General features: G+C 39.8%; 1 protein-coding gene across 3 annotated transcripts in view; it reads right to left on the minus strand.

The window, feature by feature from the left end:
• The window catches only part of Abcb5 (ATP-binding cassette, sub-family B (MDR/TAP), member 5), a 98,949-nt gene that overhangs the window by 60,053 nt on the left and 20,153 nt on the right, over window positions 1-18,743 (minus strand). For all 3 annotated transcript variants that reach the window (XM_006516370.3, NM_029961.2, XM_017315245.2), the window contains 8 exons: window positions 17,353-17,407; window positions 13,007-13,198; window positions 12,750-12,921; window positions 8,670-8,794; window positions 8,409-8,586; window positions 4,957-5,070; window positions 4,313-4,423; window positions 1,150-1,275 (listed from right to left, as the gene is read on the minus strand). In XM_006516370.3, coding sequence (XP_006516433.1) covers window positions 1,150-1,275; window positions 4,313-4,423; window positions 4,957-5,070; window positions 8,409-8,586; window positions 8,670-8,794; window positions 12,750-12,921; window positions 13,007-13,198; window positions 17,353-17,407 — 1,073 coding nt within the window. The remainder of the gene's footprint in view (window positions 1-1,149; window positions 1,276-4,312; window positions 4,424-4,956; window positions 5,071-8,408; window positions 8,587-8,669; window positions 8,795-12,749; window positions 12,922-13,006; window positions 13,199-17,352; window positions 17,408-18,743) is intronic.

Below are 18,743 nucleotides of genomic sequence, written 5' to 3' on the forward strand. Positions count from 1 at the left end.
TATTTTAGTAAACATATTTATGGTATGGATAACACCAATAGTTCCCCCCCCCCCCCGGAAGATTGGAACTAACAAATCTTCAAGAAATTTTAATTAACTTAAAATCCCATGAAACCACAAACTAAGTATTAATAAGGTTGTTAATAAGACACACATACACAAACACTGTAGATGCTACAAATGTTATATAGACAGACGCCATCAACTTTGTTTTAAGACTGATGGTGTCGATAAGGTTCTAGCCTTTTTTATTTCTCAATACTTTATTCAGTCCCCAAAGGTAAAAGTTCCTTCTCTGTCTTCTTAGGTAGCTCAACATATTCCAGAGACAGAGTTGGATGTGGCCATGAGAGACTCCATTCCTCACAGCCCTGGCATTTGTGTGAGAATCAGCACTTCTTTACACTGACTGATTCGGTAATTTATTTAGTCACCATTAGCATAAACTCCGGCCTACAAAGTTCTGAACAAGTTTTCTTTTAAAGACAATGTTGTAAGTGTTAACTAGAAACATTAAGAATTAGTATTTTTTTTCTTTTTGTGTACATGTGTACATGTTAATGTGTGTGCATGCCGTGTGTATAGAAAACAGTGTTTGGGTATGTACGCACATGTGCATAGGAACCAGTGTTTGGGTATATGCACATGTGTGTGCATAGGGACCTGTACTTGGGATGTTCACATGTGTGCATAGGAATCAGTGTTTGGGTATGTGCACATATGTGCATAGGGACCAGTGTTTGGGTATGTGCACATGTGTGTGTATAGGGACCAGTGTTTGGGATGTTCATATGTGTGCATAGGGACCAGTGTTTGGGATGTTCATATGCGTGCATAGGGAACAGTGTTTGGGATGTGCACACACATGTGCATAGGGACCAGTGGTTGGGTCGCTTCCTGGATCAATTTCCTCCTTAATTTTTGAGATAGGATCTCTTAGGGAACCTGGAGTGCACCCATTCATCCACCCTTGCTGACCAGCCAGCCTCAGAGATCCAGTTCTCTGGCACTGGGATTGCAGATGTGCAACTCACAAGTTTTATGTAGGTGCTGGGGATACAGCACTTCTCGATGTCACAGCAAGCTCTGAAACACTGAGCCATCTTCCCAGCCCCTTCTGCATGGTTTTCCCCCACAGTCTGCACTTACACAGCCGTCCTCTGGGTCATACAGCCTCTGCAGAAGCTGCACTGTCGTACTCTTGCCACTGCCACTGGGACCAACCAAGGCTACTGTCTCTCCAGCCTTAATCTTCAGATTGAGACCTTTCAGAACCTGTTAGATGCACAGGAATGACACAGTTAGGAATGACAGACAGTTATATAATACAGTCAGAAAATTAATCTGTAATTATAAACAGAAAAATTCTTAGGTGGCACATGAAAACAATTTAGATCTTATATTTATTTGTATAATACCCCATTTATACCTATAGTAATACACAGTTTGGGAGTACAGTATTTAAACATTTCTTTATACATAGAAGAGATCTAATTTAGGAGTTATCTAGGCACAGAAAACTCTTCCCATATTTTTAATAGCATATTTTAATTGTACAAAATTATAATGGGTTTCTTTATGACATTACCATAAGTATGGTATGTATATCTTGATCACATTCATCCTTCATTGCTTTCTCTTTCCCTCTTTCCTCTCTCTTCCTTCTCCCTTCCTTGTTCCATGTGCACACTGTATGTGCACATGATGTGTGTTTGCATGTGTGCAGGTATACATGTATGTATGTGTACATACACATAGAGGCTCCATGTTCACAACAGGAGTTTTCCTCAATTGCTTTCCACCTTATATATTGAGGCAAGGTTTCTCTCTGAGCCTAGTTTTCAGTGAGTCTGGGTTGGTTAGCATTTTGGGGGGATTCTATCTCTGCCTCCCATATTCTGGGATTATGAGTGGGCTGCCATAACTACCAGGTTTTAAGTGAGTGCTGGAGATCTGGACCCTCGGCCTCATGTTTGAGTAGTGGGTACCTTACTTGCTCACTACCAAGCAAATCATCTACCAAGCCTGCAAACTTCACATTTTTAACTGAAATACCTTACACGAATCTTAAAACAACCAAATTAATGTTTTATTTTTTAATTTGTAGCAAGTGGAATCTTGACAAATAATTGAGTTACTTAGGAAAGTTCCCCTTTAGAATAGGTCTAATATTTTTACAAGGTACATTCCAAATAGTGAGTTGGGAGTGGAAAGCCAAGTCTTGAAAGCTAAGCTGTTCTTGACTTTCACCTGTGCAAAGTGGCATGTCCCCTTCTCTCCCAAACAGATACACAAATTAGTTAAAGGCAATTGTTTACCCAGGTATGCTAGCCAGGAGTTTGCTTGGGGTACTAGTGAAAACCCAGCTTCAAAATAAAGAAACAAATAAGAATTGTTTAGAACCCAGAGAGCGTGGCCCGGGGCATTATTGGCATAACTGGTGCTCAGGGTCCCAGAACCCAGCTTAAATGTATATCCAAAATGCAGTCTAAAATGCTGTGTTAGGAGAAAAGGCAAAAACCCAGACAACGATGGTGACAAACAAGTCATAAAGCAAAAGACTCTGAGGAGAGAATTTCAGTAAAAAACGCCAGTCAGAGAAAAACAGAGAAAGAAGTGGGTGCATTATTTTTAATGCAAATTCTATACGGCACATTAGAAGTTGATAGCATTAGCAATCTCATTTGTTTCACATAAAATTTTGTCCCCACTTCTTATATCCTAATTACGTATTTTGTTAGTAGCTGCCTTTTGTAATCCTTAACAATTCTCCTTTTGAGGGTGGGTAGCAGAGGAAGCAAATGCATTAATTAAATATAAATACAAATATAAGGACAATTTAATAGGAACAGCAGACATATTTTCCCAAGAATTATTTGTTTTTAAAAGATTAGTATGTTGAGTGCACTCCAAGAGAGCATGGGCTGGGCATTAACAATTAAAGGCCGAGTGATTCGAATGGGACAGACTGTGTTTTGATAAATGTGTGTCTGTGCACGGGCACAGGTATGTACGTGTGCCTGTGTGTGTGAATGAGAGTGTGGAAAGTGAGAGGAAGGGTATCTAAGATACAATTGCACATGCAGTAGAAGTCCTAAAGGTAGGAGAGGGAAGGCTTAACAGGAACTCATCTGAAGGTTGGAAACTCCCATATTCAAATAAATTAAATACAGCTGGATAATATCCCGGCATCACCAGTAGGTGGCAGCATTAATCCAAGACATTTTAGTGTGCTTAGAAAAGGAGCATGGAGGAAACATTGGCAGTTAAAAATGACTATCGGTCCAATACAGGAGAGAGGAAGGAAAATATAAATCACGGTTGCAGATAACACGTGTTATAAGGTATGCTCTTGTATTCTCAATTGTTAATTGCTGGGTTGGCAGCGCCAGGCTAGCAGGATCTGTAAATATTTGTTGCTTTCTCACCCAACCCAAGAGAAAAAGCAAGCTGTGAAAGGGAAGGTCACACATACTATTCCCCGCCCCCACCGCCCCCTCCCAGGCCAACTGGACGAAAAGGAGGGGGATTTTAGCATAATAAAGAGCTTGCGGTTGGATCTGGGGCAGAAGGGCTGGCAGGAGGATTGGCAGGAGGACTGGTTGGAGGACTGGTTGGAGGACAGGGAGAGAGAAAGAAAGGTAGCAAGGCCCTGAGGTAGAGCTGAGAAAGAGTCAAATGACTGGAGATGTCAGTTTAAATTATGGGCTAGCTGTGAGACTGCCCAGCAAACAGGCTAACAGCCTTATGCTATACAGATGTCTCCACAGCTTTATTATTAAACCACAAGCCCCGCAATATCCAGATATATTTGCTCACTGCTTGTCAGATATTGGCCTACTTGCTTCTTTAAGGAAGTAGACAAAATCTGGGTCAAAATCATCCGAAAGAAGGGACTGGGCAAGTACTTGGCATGCAAGTCTGAGGATTGCAGTTTAACTCCAGAGCATTCATAGGGATTCTGGAAGGGGTGGAGGCAGCTATCTGTAATCCCAGTGTGGGAAACAGCAACAGGAGATCCCTTAGCAAACTGGCTAGCAAACTAACCAAACTGTAGAGCTTCCAGTTCATGTGAGAGACACTTCCTTAATATGTAAGGTGGAGGCTGATCACAGAGGACACCAAATGTTGATCTCTGGCCTCCACAGGTACATGCACACATGTATATGCACACTCCCACAGGTTAACGAGCATATAGTCACATATCACACATACATAAATAAAAGAATCTTTAAAAAAAGTTCCCACAACAGAAGATTCTGGCCTGAAGACAATGTCAGAAAATGGAAGAATGAAACTGAATTTAACATACCTTGGCAGAAGGTCTTGATGGATAGCTGAAAGAAACATTTTTAAATTCTATGTTTCCTTCTATACATTCAGGTACAAATCCAGCTGTTGAAAAGTTATCTATATTGGGTTTCTTGGAAAAACAAAGAGATTGTTATACATCTTTAAAGGGTTAAGCTTCTATCCCAGAATAGTTTAGAGATGGACCCTAAAGTTCTTTTAAAATCTCCTTCCTGTTTTAGAAGTACATGAAACTAGACATGAAATTTTGTCTTTGTTTCTTTCTCTTTCTTCCTTTCTTTTTTTTCTTTCTTTGTTTATTTTGTTTTATTGCTTTTTGTTTTCTTTGAGACATGGTTTTTCTGTGTAGCCCTGGCTGGAACTTGTTCTGAAGACCAGGCTAGCCTCAAACTCACAGAAATCCACTTGCTTCTGCCTCTTGAGTGCTGGGATTAAAGGTGTATGCCACTACCACTAGACAGACATGAAGTTTTCAATAAAAAATCATTCCCCCACAAAAGTTAACCACAATCTTTCACTCTATAACCAAATAACCAATGTGTAGGTTTTACCCACCCTGTGGTTTTCCGGAGTTGAATGTTCCTATCTTTCAGGTTCCTTCTTAGAGTAAGGACAGATATCTTTCAATGCAGTGAGAGCTCCTACCTTATCAATAACCTGGAAAATATTAAAGGCAGCTCCTCTGGCTACTGTGAAGGTTTCCAGGTGAGGGGCTACAGATCCAATGCAGTAACTACTATGGATCACACTGAAGAAAACCTACAGGGACAAAGTAAACAATAGTCACCTTGTAGTGAAGTAAGAAAGACAATGGGATTGGGAGGTGTGTTTGGCCTGTGCTCATGGACTATGAGAGGACTTACATAAGAATATGGAAGACAACCACTCTGGAAGTCAGTCTGGCGGTTTCTTAGAAAATTGGACATAGTACTACCGGAAGATCCAGCAATACCTCTCCTGGGCATATATCCAGAAGATGTTCCAACTGGTAATAAGAACACATGCTCCACTATGTTCATAGCAGCCCTATTTATAATAGCCAGAACCTAGAAAGAACCCAGATGCCCCTCAACAGAGGAATGGATACAGAAAATGTGGTACATTTACACAATGGAGTACTACTCAGCTATTAAAGAATGAATTTATAAAATTCTTGGGCAAATGGATGTATCTGGAGGATATCATCCTTAGTGAGGTAACCCAATCACAAAAGAAGTCGTTAGATATGCACTCACTGATAAGTGGATATTAGCCCAGAAACATAGAGTACCGAAGATACAATTCGCAAAACACAAGAAAATTAAGAAGAGAGAAGACCAACGTGTGGATACTTCATTCCTCCTTAGAATAGGGAACAAAATACCCATAAAAGGAGTTACAGAGACGAAGTTTAGAGCTAAAACGAAAGGATGGACTATCCAGAGACTACCCCACCTGGGGATCCATCCCATAATCAGCCACCAAACCCAGACACTATTGCATATGCCAGCAAGATTTTGCTGAAGGGCCCCTGATATAGCTGTCTCGTGTGAGGCTATGCCAGTGCCTGGCAAATATAGAAGTGGATGCTCACAGTCATCTATAGGATGAAACACAGGGCCCCCAATGGAGGAGCTAGAGAAAGCACCCAAGGAGCTGAAGGGGTCTGCAACCCTTTAGGTGGAACAACATTATGAACTAACCAGTACCCCAGAGCTCGTGTCTCTAGCTGCATATGTAGCAGAAGATGGCCTAGTTGGCCATCATTGGGAAGAGAGGCCCCTTGGTTTTGCAAACTTTATATGCCCCAGTACAGGGGAATGCCAGGGCCAGGAAGTGGGAGTGAGTGGGTAGGGGAGCAGGGCGGGGGGGAGGGTATAGGGGACTTTTGGGATAGCATTTGAAATGTAAATAAAGAAAATATCTAATAAAAAGAATCAAAACAAAACAAAACAAAACAACAAGATGGAAGACAGGATGAAGACTGTAAGGGAAACACAGGCTGCCCCAGCAGTCTTGGCCTATTCTCAGGATGACACTCCAATTCGCGAGTTTGTGTCTCTCCAGCTGCAGCAACATTTGAGTTGTCTGAACCATGCTGGCCCACAGGAAGCGGCCCACAAGCTGAGTGTGCTCCTATGGACCCTTTCCCTCTACTATGGACAACACTGGGAGATTTAGCAGGAGAGTAATTGAAGTGATAGTACAGAGACATTGTATTGCTTCCATCCTGCTTTTAAAACTTCTCTGTTACCCACTGTCCTTATTTAGGCAAATGCCTCTGCAGGAAAAGGTCAAATAAGGAATGAATTCTACAATGGCATGCACTCTTCTCTGTCCTTCAATATGTGGGAACTAAAGAGTAAAAATATCAGGTCCTAGTTCTTCATATGAGATGAATGAACAGCCCAGAGCCTTAACTATGAAAGTCTCAAATTAAAAAGATCCATTTAACTGAAAGAAGAGACATCTATCTAAGATGGAAAGACCAAACAAAAATGGAAGCAGTAGAGAAGGTCCCTTTGCTTACCACAACAGATCTCTTTAAGCCTGAGCTGATGTGTCTGATGTAGAGACTTGAGATTAGTGGAATGATTTACAATTTCATACATAACTGTAGCAGTTTAAAAGACTCTGGATTGCAAGATTGGAAAGGGTTGCATGAAGCTTTCTTTCTCTTCTTCTTCTTCTTCTTCTTCTTCTTCTTCTTCTTCTTCTTCTTCTTCTTCTTCTTCTTCTTCTTCTTCTTCTTCTTCTCCTTCTCCTCCTCCTCCTCCTCCTCCTCCTCCTCCTCCTCCTCCTCCTCCTCCTCCTCCTTCTCCTTCTTCTCCTTCTTCCTTAATATTTCTGTGTATGTGTCTCTGAGTGGGTGTTTTTGCACACCAATGCAGATGTCAGAGGAGGCCAGAGGACATTGGGTCCCCTGGAGTTGGAGCTGAAGATGAATGCAGTGTGAACCATTCCCATCCAACCTGGGTGCTGGAACTGAACTTGGCTCCTCTGCAAAAGCAGTGCCTACTTGACCACTGAGCCACCTCTCTAGCCTAAACTCAGCTAAATGCTGGAAAGGATAGAGGTATAACAGATGGATCCAGCTACTGTAGGACTTTTCAGTTAGCAGCATCTTTGTGGACTGTGATCGCAACCCAGGAAACCCGAGAGGACATGCTTTACTACAAATTGGCTATTTTCAGTGCTAGATTAAGAAGACTGTATCTATTAGTGAGGAATTCAATTATGGTTATTCTAAAAGAACAATGCTTGCCACAATGAGGACACAAAACATGTTAGATGAATAAGCCTTTTTACACACTCACTCACACACACACACACACACACACACACACACACACACACACACACATTAGAATTTAAAAGTACATGCAAATCGTGAGAAGGTAATCATCCTTATTCAAAGTAAGTTTTGGAGCAGAGACTGAAGGAAAGGCCATCCAGAGACTGTCCTGCCCTCACCCCCCACCCTACCTAGGGATCCATCCCATATACAGTCACCAAACCCAGACACTATTGTGGATGCTAACAAGTGCTTGCTGACAGAAGCCTGATAGAGCTGTCTCCTGAGAGGCTCTGCCAGTGCCTGACAAATATAGAGGTGGATGCTCTCAGCCAACCATTGGACTGAGCACAGGGTCCCCAATGGAAGAGCTAGAGAAAAGGAGCTGAAGGGGTTTACAGCCCTATAGGAGGAAAACCAATATGAACCAACCCCAGAGCTTCCAGGGACTAAACCACCAACCAAAGAGTACACATGGAGGGACCCATGACTCCAGCTGCATATGTAGCAGAGGATGGCCTTGTTGGACATTAGTGCGAGAAGAGGCCCTTGATCCTGTAAAGGCTAGATGCCCCAGTGTAGGGGAATGCTAGGACAGGGAAGCAGGAGTGGGTGGGTAGGTGAGCAGGATAGGGGGGAGGGATGAGATGGGGGTTTTTCGGAGGTGAAACCAGGAAAGGGGATAACATTTGAAATGTAAATAAAGAAAATATCTAGAAAAACAAAACAAAACAAAACAAACAAACAAAAAAAACCCCAAACTAAACTCTAGATAAGGAAAGATGATCTAACCCTGCCATCTTTGTTTCCAAATAAGACTTACAGCAAGAATAGTTCCGATGGTGTAACCAGGCTCTCCGCCAAAAATCAAGGAGGTTCCATACCAAAAAGCCAGTCCATAGGCTCCATTCATAAAGAAGTAGACTGCTCCAAGAGACAGCTTTGAAGCCGTAGCCCTCTTTATGCCAGCGTCCTTTGCGTCCTTTAAGTGCTGTGTATACCTTACAAAGCAAAACACCAAGTAATAGAAGCCTTCGGAGAAAACAGAACCAAGCGTCTTTTTATCATAATTAAAGGGACAGACCTTTGAATTTCTTTCTCTTGGGCTCCAAAGGCTGTGACTGTTTGGATTGATGACAAGGCTTCTTCAGCCACAGCCCCAGCTTTGGAATAGGCATCCAGCTCCTTGCTGGTCAATGAGATAATCATCTGTAATAAGCACAGCCACTGTTAGGCAAAGAATGAATTTGCTATGATTTGAAATTTTCCTCAGAGGATTGCTCAGCTGGTATAAATTTTGGGGAGTCTACGGGACACAAGCTATCACAGGTGGGTTATAGTCCACTTCTGGCTTTACTCTCTTTCTCTATTTCCTGGTGTTTGGAGGTGGGAAGTCCAGTCACACCCTTTATCCACCACTGGCTCACTCTACCTTTTCCGTCCAGGTGGATTAAAACTAATTATAAACCTCAAATTGCCAAAAGCCACAAGCTTGTGATACCCAGAACAGTAAGAGAGAGTTAAAAGCAAGGTGTCATCAGCCTTTGGCCTTCATCTGACACTGTGTCCTACCTCACACCCCAATACCTGACCCTCTCAGGGCAGGACCAAAATAAAACTTTAGTCTCTCTTGTTATTTGTGTTACAGCAACACAAAACTGACTCTGATGGTTACCATTAATTGTCAGCTCAACAGATCTAGAATTCGATCAGCCTGGTCTGTGAGAATGTTTGTTGAGCATTGTCTTGATTATATTAATTGAGGAGGGGAGACCTACCCATTACGGATGGACTGATTCCCTTGGCAGGTGATCCTGAGTTGTATAGGCTAGAAGAGAGCTGAATACATGTGTGCACACATTTATTCTCTTTCTGCCCTTGACTCTCTGCTGTGATGGACTTTATCCTGGAACTATGAGCTAAAACAAACCCTTCCTTACCCAAGTTGCCCTTGTCAGAATAGATTTTCACAGCAGCAGGAAAGAAAGCTAGGACATTAACCAAGAGAGAACCAGAGGGAGTGAGACTTTACAGAGTACTTTACTGTCACATAATTTGAAACCCGAGTAGCTTCTCATTACCCAGCATCTAAATTCTTACCTGAATTTTTCTCCTACCAGTGAAGTTTCACTGAATTCTCTGTATTTTAAAGGCAACTTTTAGATGTGGGGAGTTTTACTGATACAATGACTTAGCAAAGAACATTAGAAACATTATTTGTCTCATGGACATTGAAAATTAGTGAGCCTGACTTGAATTGATTTGTTATTATGCACAAAGGAAGGATTCAGGGGGGTTAGGTCACAGGACTATAGCAGGAAGAGGAACTTCTCTTATGAGTAGAGAATGGTCCTGAAGCCATTGCTATTCATATATGTTGGAATATGGTCAGTAAATGTTTTATCTTTCAACACTAGGAGGTGAGACTTAAAAAAAAAAGAAAGGAGGTCATTACTATTTTGGACAGTAGGTGGGATAGTCTGATTTCTTAAAAATTCTGAAACACAGGTACCCCTTCCTTTATTATAATCCATTTGTCAATCCTTTGGAGTTTTATTAGTAAAACAGTTCAGTTAGAGGGAAAAACAACAGTACCACATCAAAGCTGGGTGTTTTGTCTTCCCTACTCATGTAACAAACCATTTGTTTCCAAAATACCAAACTACACTCTATACAACTTGAGTTGATTTGGTGTTGAAGAAGCTTGCGTGGCTGGTGATGTCATGGGATGGCATAAACTGAATACTAATTAATATATCAGTTAGGGTTACTATTGCTGGGATGGAATATCATGGCCATAACCAACTTGGGGAGGAAAGTATTTATTTTGTTCATAGTTCTGTATAACATTTTATCATCAAAAGCAGTGAGGGTAGGAACCTGGGGGCAAGAACTCATGCAGAGCCCATGGAAGGGTGCTGCTTACTGTCTTGCCAGTCTGCTTTCTTATAGAACCCAGGTACAGGGGTGGCACCATCCACAATGGAATGGCCCCCCCCCCCCCATTGATCACTAATTAAGAAAATGCCTTAAAGCCGGATCTAATGTAAAATTTTCTCAGTTGAGGCTTCTTCCTCTCTGATGAGTCTAGCTTGTGTCAAGTTGATATAAAACTAGCCAGAATCCTGTTATAGCTATCTCCTGAGAGGCTCTGCCAGTGCTTGACAAATACAGAGGTGGATGTTCTCAGCCAACCATTGGACTGAGCACAGGGTCCCCAATGGAAGAGCTAGAGAAAGGACCAAGGAGCTGAACGGATTTGCAGCCCCATATGAGGAACAACAATATGAACCAACCATTACCCCCAGAGCTTCCAGTGACTAAACCACCAACCAAAGAGTACACAGTGGGACCCATGGCGCCAGCTGCATATGTAGCAGAGGATGGCCTTGTCTGTCATCAATGGGAGGAGAGGCCCTAGGTTCTGTGAAGGCTCTCTGCCTCAGTGTAGGGGAATGCCAGGGCCAGAAAGTGGGAGTGGGTGTGTTGGTGAGCAGGGAGAGGGGGAGGAGATAGGGGGGTTTGGGACGTGAAACCAGAAAGGGAGATAACATTTGAAATGTAAATAAAGAAAATATCAAAACAAAACAAAAATATTAGTCAGAATAGCTAATCATTTTTTTGAGTTTACTTAACAAAGATAACTCCAGAGTAGATCACTAGAGGACAACACCACATTGTGCTAAGCCTTGTACATATTAAATATTTAGTAAATGCTTGTCAAATTAAACTGAATTGAAGGAGATCATGCAACCTAATGACTCTTGTCATTTAGGGGTAACTTTGGCTCTCACTTGCTTTCCCTTCAGTTAATGTAGCAGTGGAACGTAGATTCCCTCTGCTGTATCTTTACAACTCTGTCTACTTTTTGCATGAGAGGATAAGGTTCTGCTCTTAGTAACACATTCTGGGCCTTTTTTTTTTCCCCTATTGAATGATCCTCATTTCATACAAGCTTGAGATAAAGATGAGGATTACAAGGTTAACAGGAGAAGCCAGACTATCACAGACCTGCTGTCTAATGCTCTTCAGTGGGATAGCCTTTGCTAGGTTGTCCATCTTCCTCTAAGCAACTACTCACTCACATGCCTGTGGACAACGCACTGAAACATATTGAGTCACAGGCACAAAAGACATGAAAGGAGGAGGGTGATTAGTCTGGAAGACGAAGAGACAGAGAGTTAGAGTGGGCAGAGCAACAAGATAGGCAATGGTGAGAATGTGATAAACTACATTTTATACATGTATGAATGAATCCCATTGTTATGTACAGTTAATAAATGCTAGTAGAAAACTTAAAAAGGTCTGTTGTCTAAATACCCAAGCTTCCTTTTAAGAAAACAGTCAACTACAGAATATTTTTATTGATAGAAATCTTTGATTGAACTTGTATTATCCTGAGAACAAGTGAGCCAGGAAATTTTATGGATTTGATTTTTGAAAATTGAGTATTACAAAATTAAAATCACAGTGCCTTTGATGTGATGGGAACATGTAATGGGAAACTATGGAGATATGATTTTGAGAGATATTAGGGATACTTGGGCTGCTGGAAAATGAACACACACACACATCCACACACACACTTCACCAGATTGTAAACAAGATTATTATCTTCTGTTATGTGCACTAGAACACTGCTCAGAATGCAATTGAGAATGCAAATACAAATTTGTTTAAAGACCTGAACTATGTTTACTTAGATGTTAACATATTTTCTAAATCATTTAAAGGCATGTACAATGTAAACTTGCAGAGACCGCTATCAACCAACACTTTAAGGGTATGACTTGAGGATTTTTCCCTTCTATTCTATCTACCCAGTACAATAAACTACAATGCCTTCATTGAGGGAGATTAGAATATACAAGACTCCCCTTGCAACAACTAAATGTCCGATGTGTAATATCATCCTTTATCTGTGCTATCATCTGAAGTAGTACTAGGCTATTTTTTTCTATTAGTAAGATATTAATGAAAAATCATATGTTAACCATGTAATTTAAAGGCCTAAAGATGAGTATTGGTTAAAAGATCAGAGGTTGCTAAATTCTCTTATACTTTGGGACATTTAGAATAAATAAAAGTACCCATCTCTCTTTTGTAGATTTGGTAAGCATTGTGCTCCTTCTTTTGCTGCCAGTACCAGGACTAGCTTGCTTACCCTAGAGCACAGTGCCGATGAAGCCATTATGAGAGGAGATGTAGACAGAACCACCAGGGAGAGTTTCCAGCTTTTTATCAAACTTATCACCAGGCCAATAGAAAACCCAGATATGTTCTGAAACATCAGAGGGATCTTATCTCCAATACCATCACAGAGTTTGTTGATGTCACTGCAACAGAGAAATTCCCGTGGTTCAGTTAAACGCAGACTGTGTGTTAACACCAAGGCCACACAGACACTTCTCCTTCCCTTACCCAGTCATGCGGGTGTTAAGTTCACAGATGTCACTGCCATCAAACCAGCTGATGTCTTGTGCCAAAATTGAATGAAAAAACTGTTTTCGGATTCTTGTGGTTTGCCGGGCTGCAGTTATGACCCAGAAGGAAATCTGTACATAGCCAAAAATGAGGGCAGCTGCTCCTATTCCAATATAATATAGAGTCAACCTGAGGGAAGATGACTGAACATTAGGCAGGAACACAGTTTCCCACCAAGTAAGACAAACAAAGCAAAAACCACAATCAACAATGCTACCCAAAATAGAAAAGAAATCTAATATTTGGTAAAATTTATTCTGGAATGTAGAAATCACTCATGACAGAATGAACAAATATTGACTAGCATTTTAAAATTTCCCTTAAAACATACAGATCATATCTTTGACATTATTAGTAGAAATTAGTACTTTAAAACATGTTTGTTCTATCTTCTTTTAGTATTTATAATACCTTCAGGTGGGAAAATTACATCGAGGTAATTAAGATAGGCGCAAGTGAATAGAAGGGGAAAATGATCTTATTAATTAATAACTGATAAAGGAAATATCACATATTCTGAAATCAAATGTAAGGAATTTGCATTAAGCTAATATGTTCAAAAGTTAAACCTTGTGGGTGTTCATTTTAGAACTCATAATAATGCAGAAGAATAACTGAAAGTAGTTTTAACACCTAACTAGGAGGACAGGTAGAAACAGGGTCATTTAATAACCACAAGTGGGAAATGCACTACATGAGGTTCTAAAGAAGCATTCTGATGGCAAGACAGACAAAACACAAAGAGAAAGAACTTCAGGTGTACTTGAATGGTATCAACAGGGTGCAGGCCTCGGAATAATTGGTGGAAAAGCATGCTGAGATCTAAACTGTGAAACAAAGTTAATTGTTAAAAACTAGAGAGAGGCGCTAGCAAGTGGGTAAAGCCTAGCTGACAACCTGAGTTTGATCCCTTAGAACCATACAGTAGAAGGAAAGAACTGATTCCCATGAATTGACCTCTGACCTCCATACATGTGGCATGGCAAATAAATGATCTCATCTTGCTAAATAAATAAATGTAAATATACTTACATATAAATACATAAACATGAATGTATATAAATATATAAATATAAGTGTATATAAATATATATAAACATGTATAGCATGTATATACCAAATATATATACATAGATATACACAAATATATATACGTATACATTTATACACACACACACACACACACACACACACACACACACATGCACACACACACATATATCAAAGAACATTCTAGGGAGAGAGAATTTCTTTCTGGGATGGTCCAAGAACATGTTTAGTTGATAAGGCAGGAGAATATTGCATAGCACAGGCCTTTAGAGACTGTGTACTCTTTCCATTTATTCCAAGGTAAATGAAGGATCATCAGAACAGACATACATAGGATGGCCCTACTGTGTAAAAGACCATTCTGGCCTCTTTGTGTAGAACTGGTAGATGTGATAATAGCAATGGAACCAGGAAGTCACTGCAATGCACCATGGGAAAAGGATAAGGACTTAGATGAGAACTGTGGCACCTAAACTATAAAGAGGGAGAAATGTTAAAGGTGCTGGCTACTGAGCCTGATGACCTGAGTTGGATTCCGGGAGCTCAAATTGTAGGAGAGAACTGCTTATCACAAGATGTCCATTGACTTAACCATGTTCATAGTGACACATGCACACACACACACACACACACACACACACACAGAGAAATTCATATACAAAATAAATAAATAAATAAATAAATAAATAAATAAATAAATGAATTTTTTAAAAGTGCACATAGTCTAGTTATATTTTGGAAATACAAATTGTCAGATGAATGGGACCTTCAGGCATAGTCTTTGTTATAAAGACTACCATGAGCCTGTAAAGTAAAACAACCCCTTCCCCACTTTATTTCTACCCCATTAAATTCCATATACCTTGAGAATATGTCCCCCCTCTTGACTGCCAGCCTGCACACCCACCCTTAAGGTCAGTGCCAGTCATGATCCCTATCAGAGAGGGAGAATCTGCTCTCCCAGATGGGCCTCTGGTACCTATGGCGAAGCTCTCTTTGTGTGGAGTTTCATCTGTAGCACCCTCCCTGAACCAGATTGATCCTGCTGGGTGTTTTGATTTCTCAGTGCCTTTCATTTCTTTGTATTTTGTGTTCATAATGGTAAGGCAATCTTTGTTTAATACACCCTTCCTAACAAAGTTACCAACAGAACAGGACACAAGGAACAAAGCAGGAGAGACACCAAGGATGACTTCCTGGCTTTTGGCTGACCAATGTGGTCAGCAGAATGCTCTTCGCAGGCATGGGGAGCTGGGAATAGGACAGACTTTCAGACATTACCAAGAGTTCTTGTTTAGACATATTAAATATGCTGAAGTGGTAGTCTGAAAATTGAAGGGCTACAGAAGTCATTAAACTGGAGATGTAAATTTGAAAGCTATAGCTTCCAGGCAAAATCCTAGCAAACAGGCTGAGCAAAACCACTATGGGGGTCCTAAAATGTATGTAGGAGAGTTGGACTCAGAACAGCCAGGATAACTTTAAAAAGGAAATTGTTCTGGGACTGAATTTCTGAATTTATTTACTTATGAACTAAAAAGATACTGTAGTTAAAAAAGGTATGGTGCTAGCATAAAGATAGATGCATCTATAATTCAGAAACTAGAGTTAACCCTTACAGACAAAAAATTTAAATTCATCAAAATGTAAAACATTTGTACTTCAAAAGAACCATTTAAGTAATGAAGAGTAGCCACGGGCTGCAAGAAAACAATTGTCTATCAAATCTGAGAAAGGATATATATTCAGAATTTATAAGATCTCTTTCAGCTCAATCATAAGACAATGCTACAGTTTTAAAAATGTTTACTTCACAGAACATCAGTCAGTAGGTGTACCCACAGAATCCATGAAAAATGATACAGACTGTGGAAGTGAATTTAGAATTTACTTAACTTCAATTAGTTTGTCTCTCTGTAGATACATGTGGCTGTGGCTAACATACTAGACACTGCATAGTGGCATATTCTCATGACTTGGCACTTGGATGGAGGTTAAAGAGGAGGATCACGAGTTCAAGGCCAGCTTGAGCTCCATGGAGAGTTCTAAGTCTCAGTAATACAGATCCTATTTTAACCAAAGCAAGTAAACAGAGCTAAGGAACACAAGGAAATACTAGATGTCACTCTGGTCTGTTTGAAGACTTCAAATATTTTAGTGAGAAAAATATGAAGAGACCAGTAAAGATGGAACATTTAACTCAGCATGTGGTAGATAATAGTCAAGTCTACTATTATCTCATAGTTTACAAAACAGAATGCCTTTATAAATTTTTAATTTATTCAGACATTGAGATTGTAAGTCTGGATGGAACTTAGTCTCAATTAGTCTTTATTATTATTTTTTAATTTTTATTTTCAAAATTATTTGCTTCACTGTATTCATTTAATCCATGTGCCTTCTCTCCTTCCTTTTTTCTCTTAATGATGCTGAGGATCAAACCCAAGGCCTTACACATGTTAAGCTCTTCTAGTAAATTCTATCATTAGCACATCTTTTCACACTTAAAACCTATTTAAGTAGCATTTTCATATAACGGTTGGAAAGAAAAACAATTTTTAGAAAAGGAAAAATAATCCTCCATCCTCTAAGAGATGTGCTTTTAGTTCTAGGAACAAAACTGTCTGTCATAAAGTCACAGATCCTCACAGCTTTTGGGTTGGTGACAAGTTTGTCAAATACAACTCAGAGAAGATGACTACATGCCTTTTATTGTTCCAATGTTTATGTGATATATATATATATATATATATATATATATATATATATATATATATATATATCTCACATTGCTAATGCTGATCTTTGCACACACATGTGTGAATATATGTGTGTGCAAAGATCAGCATTAGCTTTTTTTCTTTCCTTGCCCTCCATCTTATTTTTGAGGCCAGTCTTTTCCTAAGCAGGAGCTTACTGATCCCTGTCTTGCTCATGAGCTCCAGGGATCCTCTGTCTCTCCCCCTAGTGCTGAGTGCCTGGCTTTACCTGGGTGCTGGGAATCTGATCTCAGGTCCTCCCACTTGCACAGCCAGCACCTTACTGAATGAGCCATCTCCCCAGACTCATACCCTTTAAATAGATGGGAAAAATATACTATATATGGAACGGAAGAAAAGCACAGGTTTACTTTAATTATGCATAATATAGATGATTAAGGTTTTTAGTTCTTTCTTACAAGTATTGGATAAAGCACCACGCAAGAAGTAGGAACTTAATTTATTTGGACTTACACAATGATATCTTCATTCAGCTTTTCTTGAGTCTGAGAACAGTTCTGATATTTAGCTGTAAAAAAAAAGATTTGTTTTTTAAATTATAAAGGAAATTGTTACCCAAAATGTTTCATAATTTTCCCTCCTAACCAAATGCACAATTTTTGTTTGTTTACTTGCTTTTATAGAAAATGAAATCAGTGCCACGGGATCATGATTCCTTGCTGCCTATGTTTTTAAAGGAGAACTTGCAAGAACTATCTCTTCTTTCAAGAATGTTTCCCCACAGTGAAAGCTAAGAGGCAACACTGACCTCATGACTCACACCTGGAAAGAATTCCCTAGGATACCTTTAACAATCAGCTGACGGACTAGAGAGTTACTGTTGTGGATAGCCCTGGGGCTAATTATATTTGATGTTAAATCTGTTCTCCTGTGAGGGCTTTTGAACAAGGAATGAGTCAGCACTCAGGTGATTTCCTGTAAACATGCTTCCTACCTCAATTTATAAAATAAAGGAGAACTGATGATTTGGCAGATAAAAGGGAAGGTGAAGCTGAAGATGAGGGAGAGAGGAAGGAGAAAATGGAAGAGGGAGAGGATGTAGAGGAGGAGGAAGAAGAAGAAGAAAAGTGGAGCAGAAGCACACGGCCTGGAGAAACTGCAAGTTTTAAGGGGTCTCATAGATGTGGAAGATGATAGAGTAGCGGTAGATCTGCCCATTCTAGGCACACAGCATGTAATCATATTAACTGTGTTGTGTTTTCATTGCCGGGGCATATCTGGGTTGGATAGATTTATTGCAACAAGTTACAGCAACAGAATCTCATTTTCTACCCAAGGTTATACATTTTAGAATTAAATTCAACATGTCCTCAAGCGTGACTTAGAAAGTTCAAGAAATGCAAGTATATATGGGGAAGTTCTAAAAGTTGTTACATATGGTAAAAATATTATTGAAATATAGGTGGTTATCACCAAGGGAACTAATAGCAAAACTGTTTCAAGCAATCTTTGCTTATGAGTCTTTGATGCAAAATTTTCTTTGTGTCTTCTGGGAAAATATCACCTACTCTTAACAATATCCAAAGTCCTGACTTAACTAACAATACAAAACCATAGGCAGTACCTAATGTTACAATTTTCTTTAATAAACCTCTGTAATAAACATTTGAAAAAAACCCCGCAGACTTTAATATTCTTCATTTCTTATATCATATAATAATGCCTGTGAATTTATTAATATGTGAATAGTTATCTCCCTCATGCCATTTATGGAATCATGATGCATAATTTTAACTAGCCCACTTCAAAAATTAAAATTGATGCAGAAAGAACACAGATAATAAATCTTAATAGAAATGTTAACTGAGATTTAACTCAGCTACTAAAGATAATCTGTACTCTTT

Source organism: Mus musculus, chromosome 12, assembly GCF_000001635.26.
Source record: "Mus musculus strain C57BL/6J chromosome 12, GRCm38.p6 C57BL/6J".
NCBI classification, from domain to species: domain Eukaryota; kingdom Metazoa; phylum Chordata; class Mammalia; order Rodentia; family Muridae; genus Mus; species Mus musculus.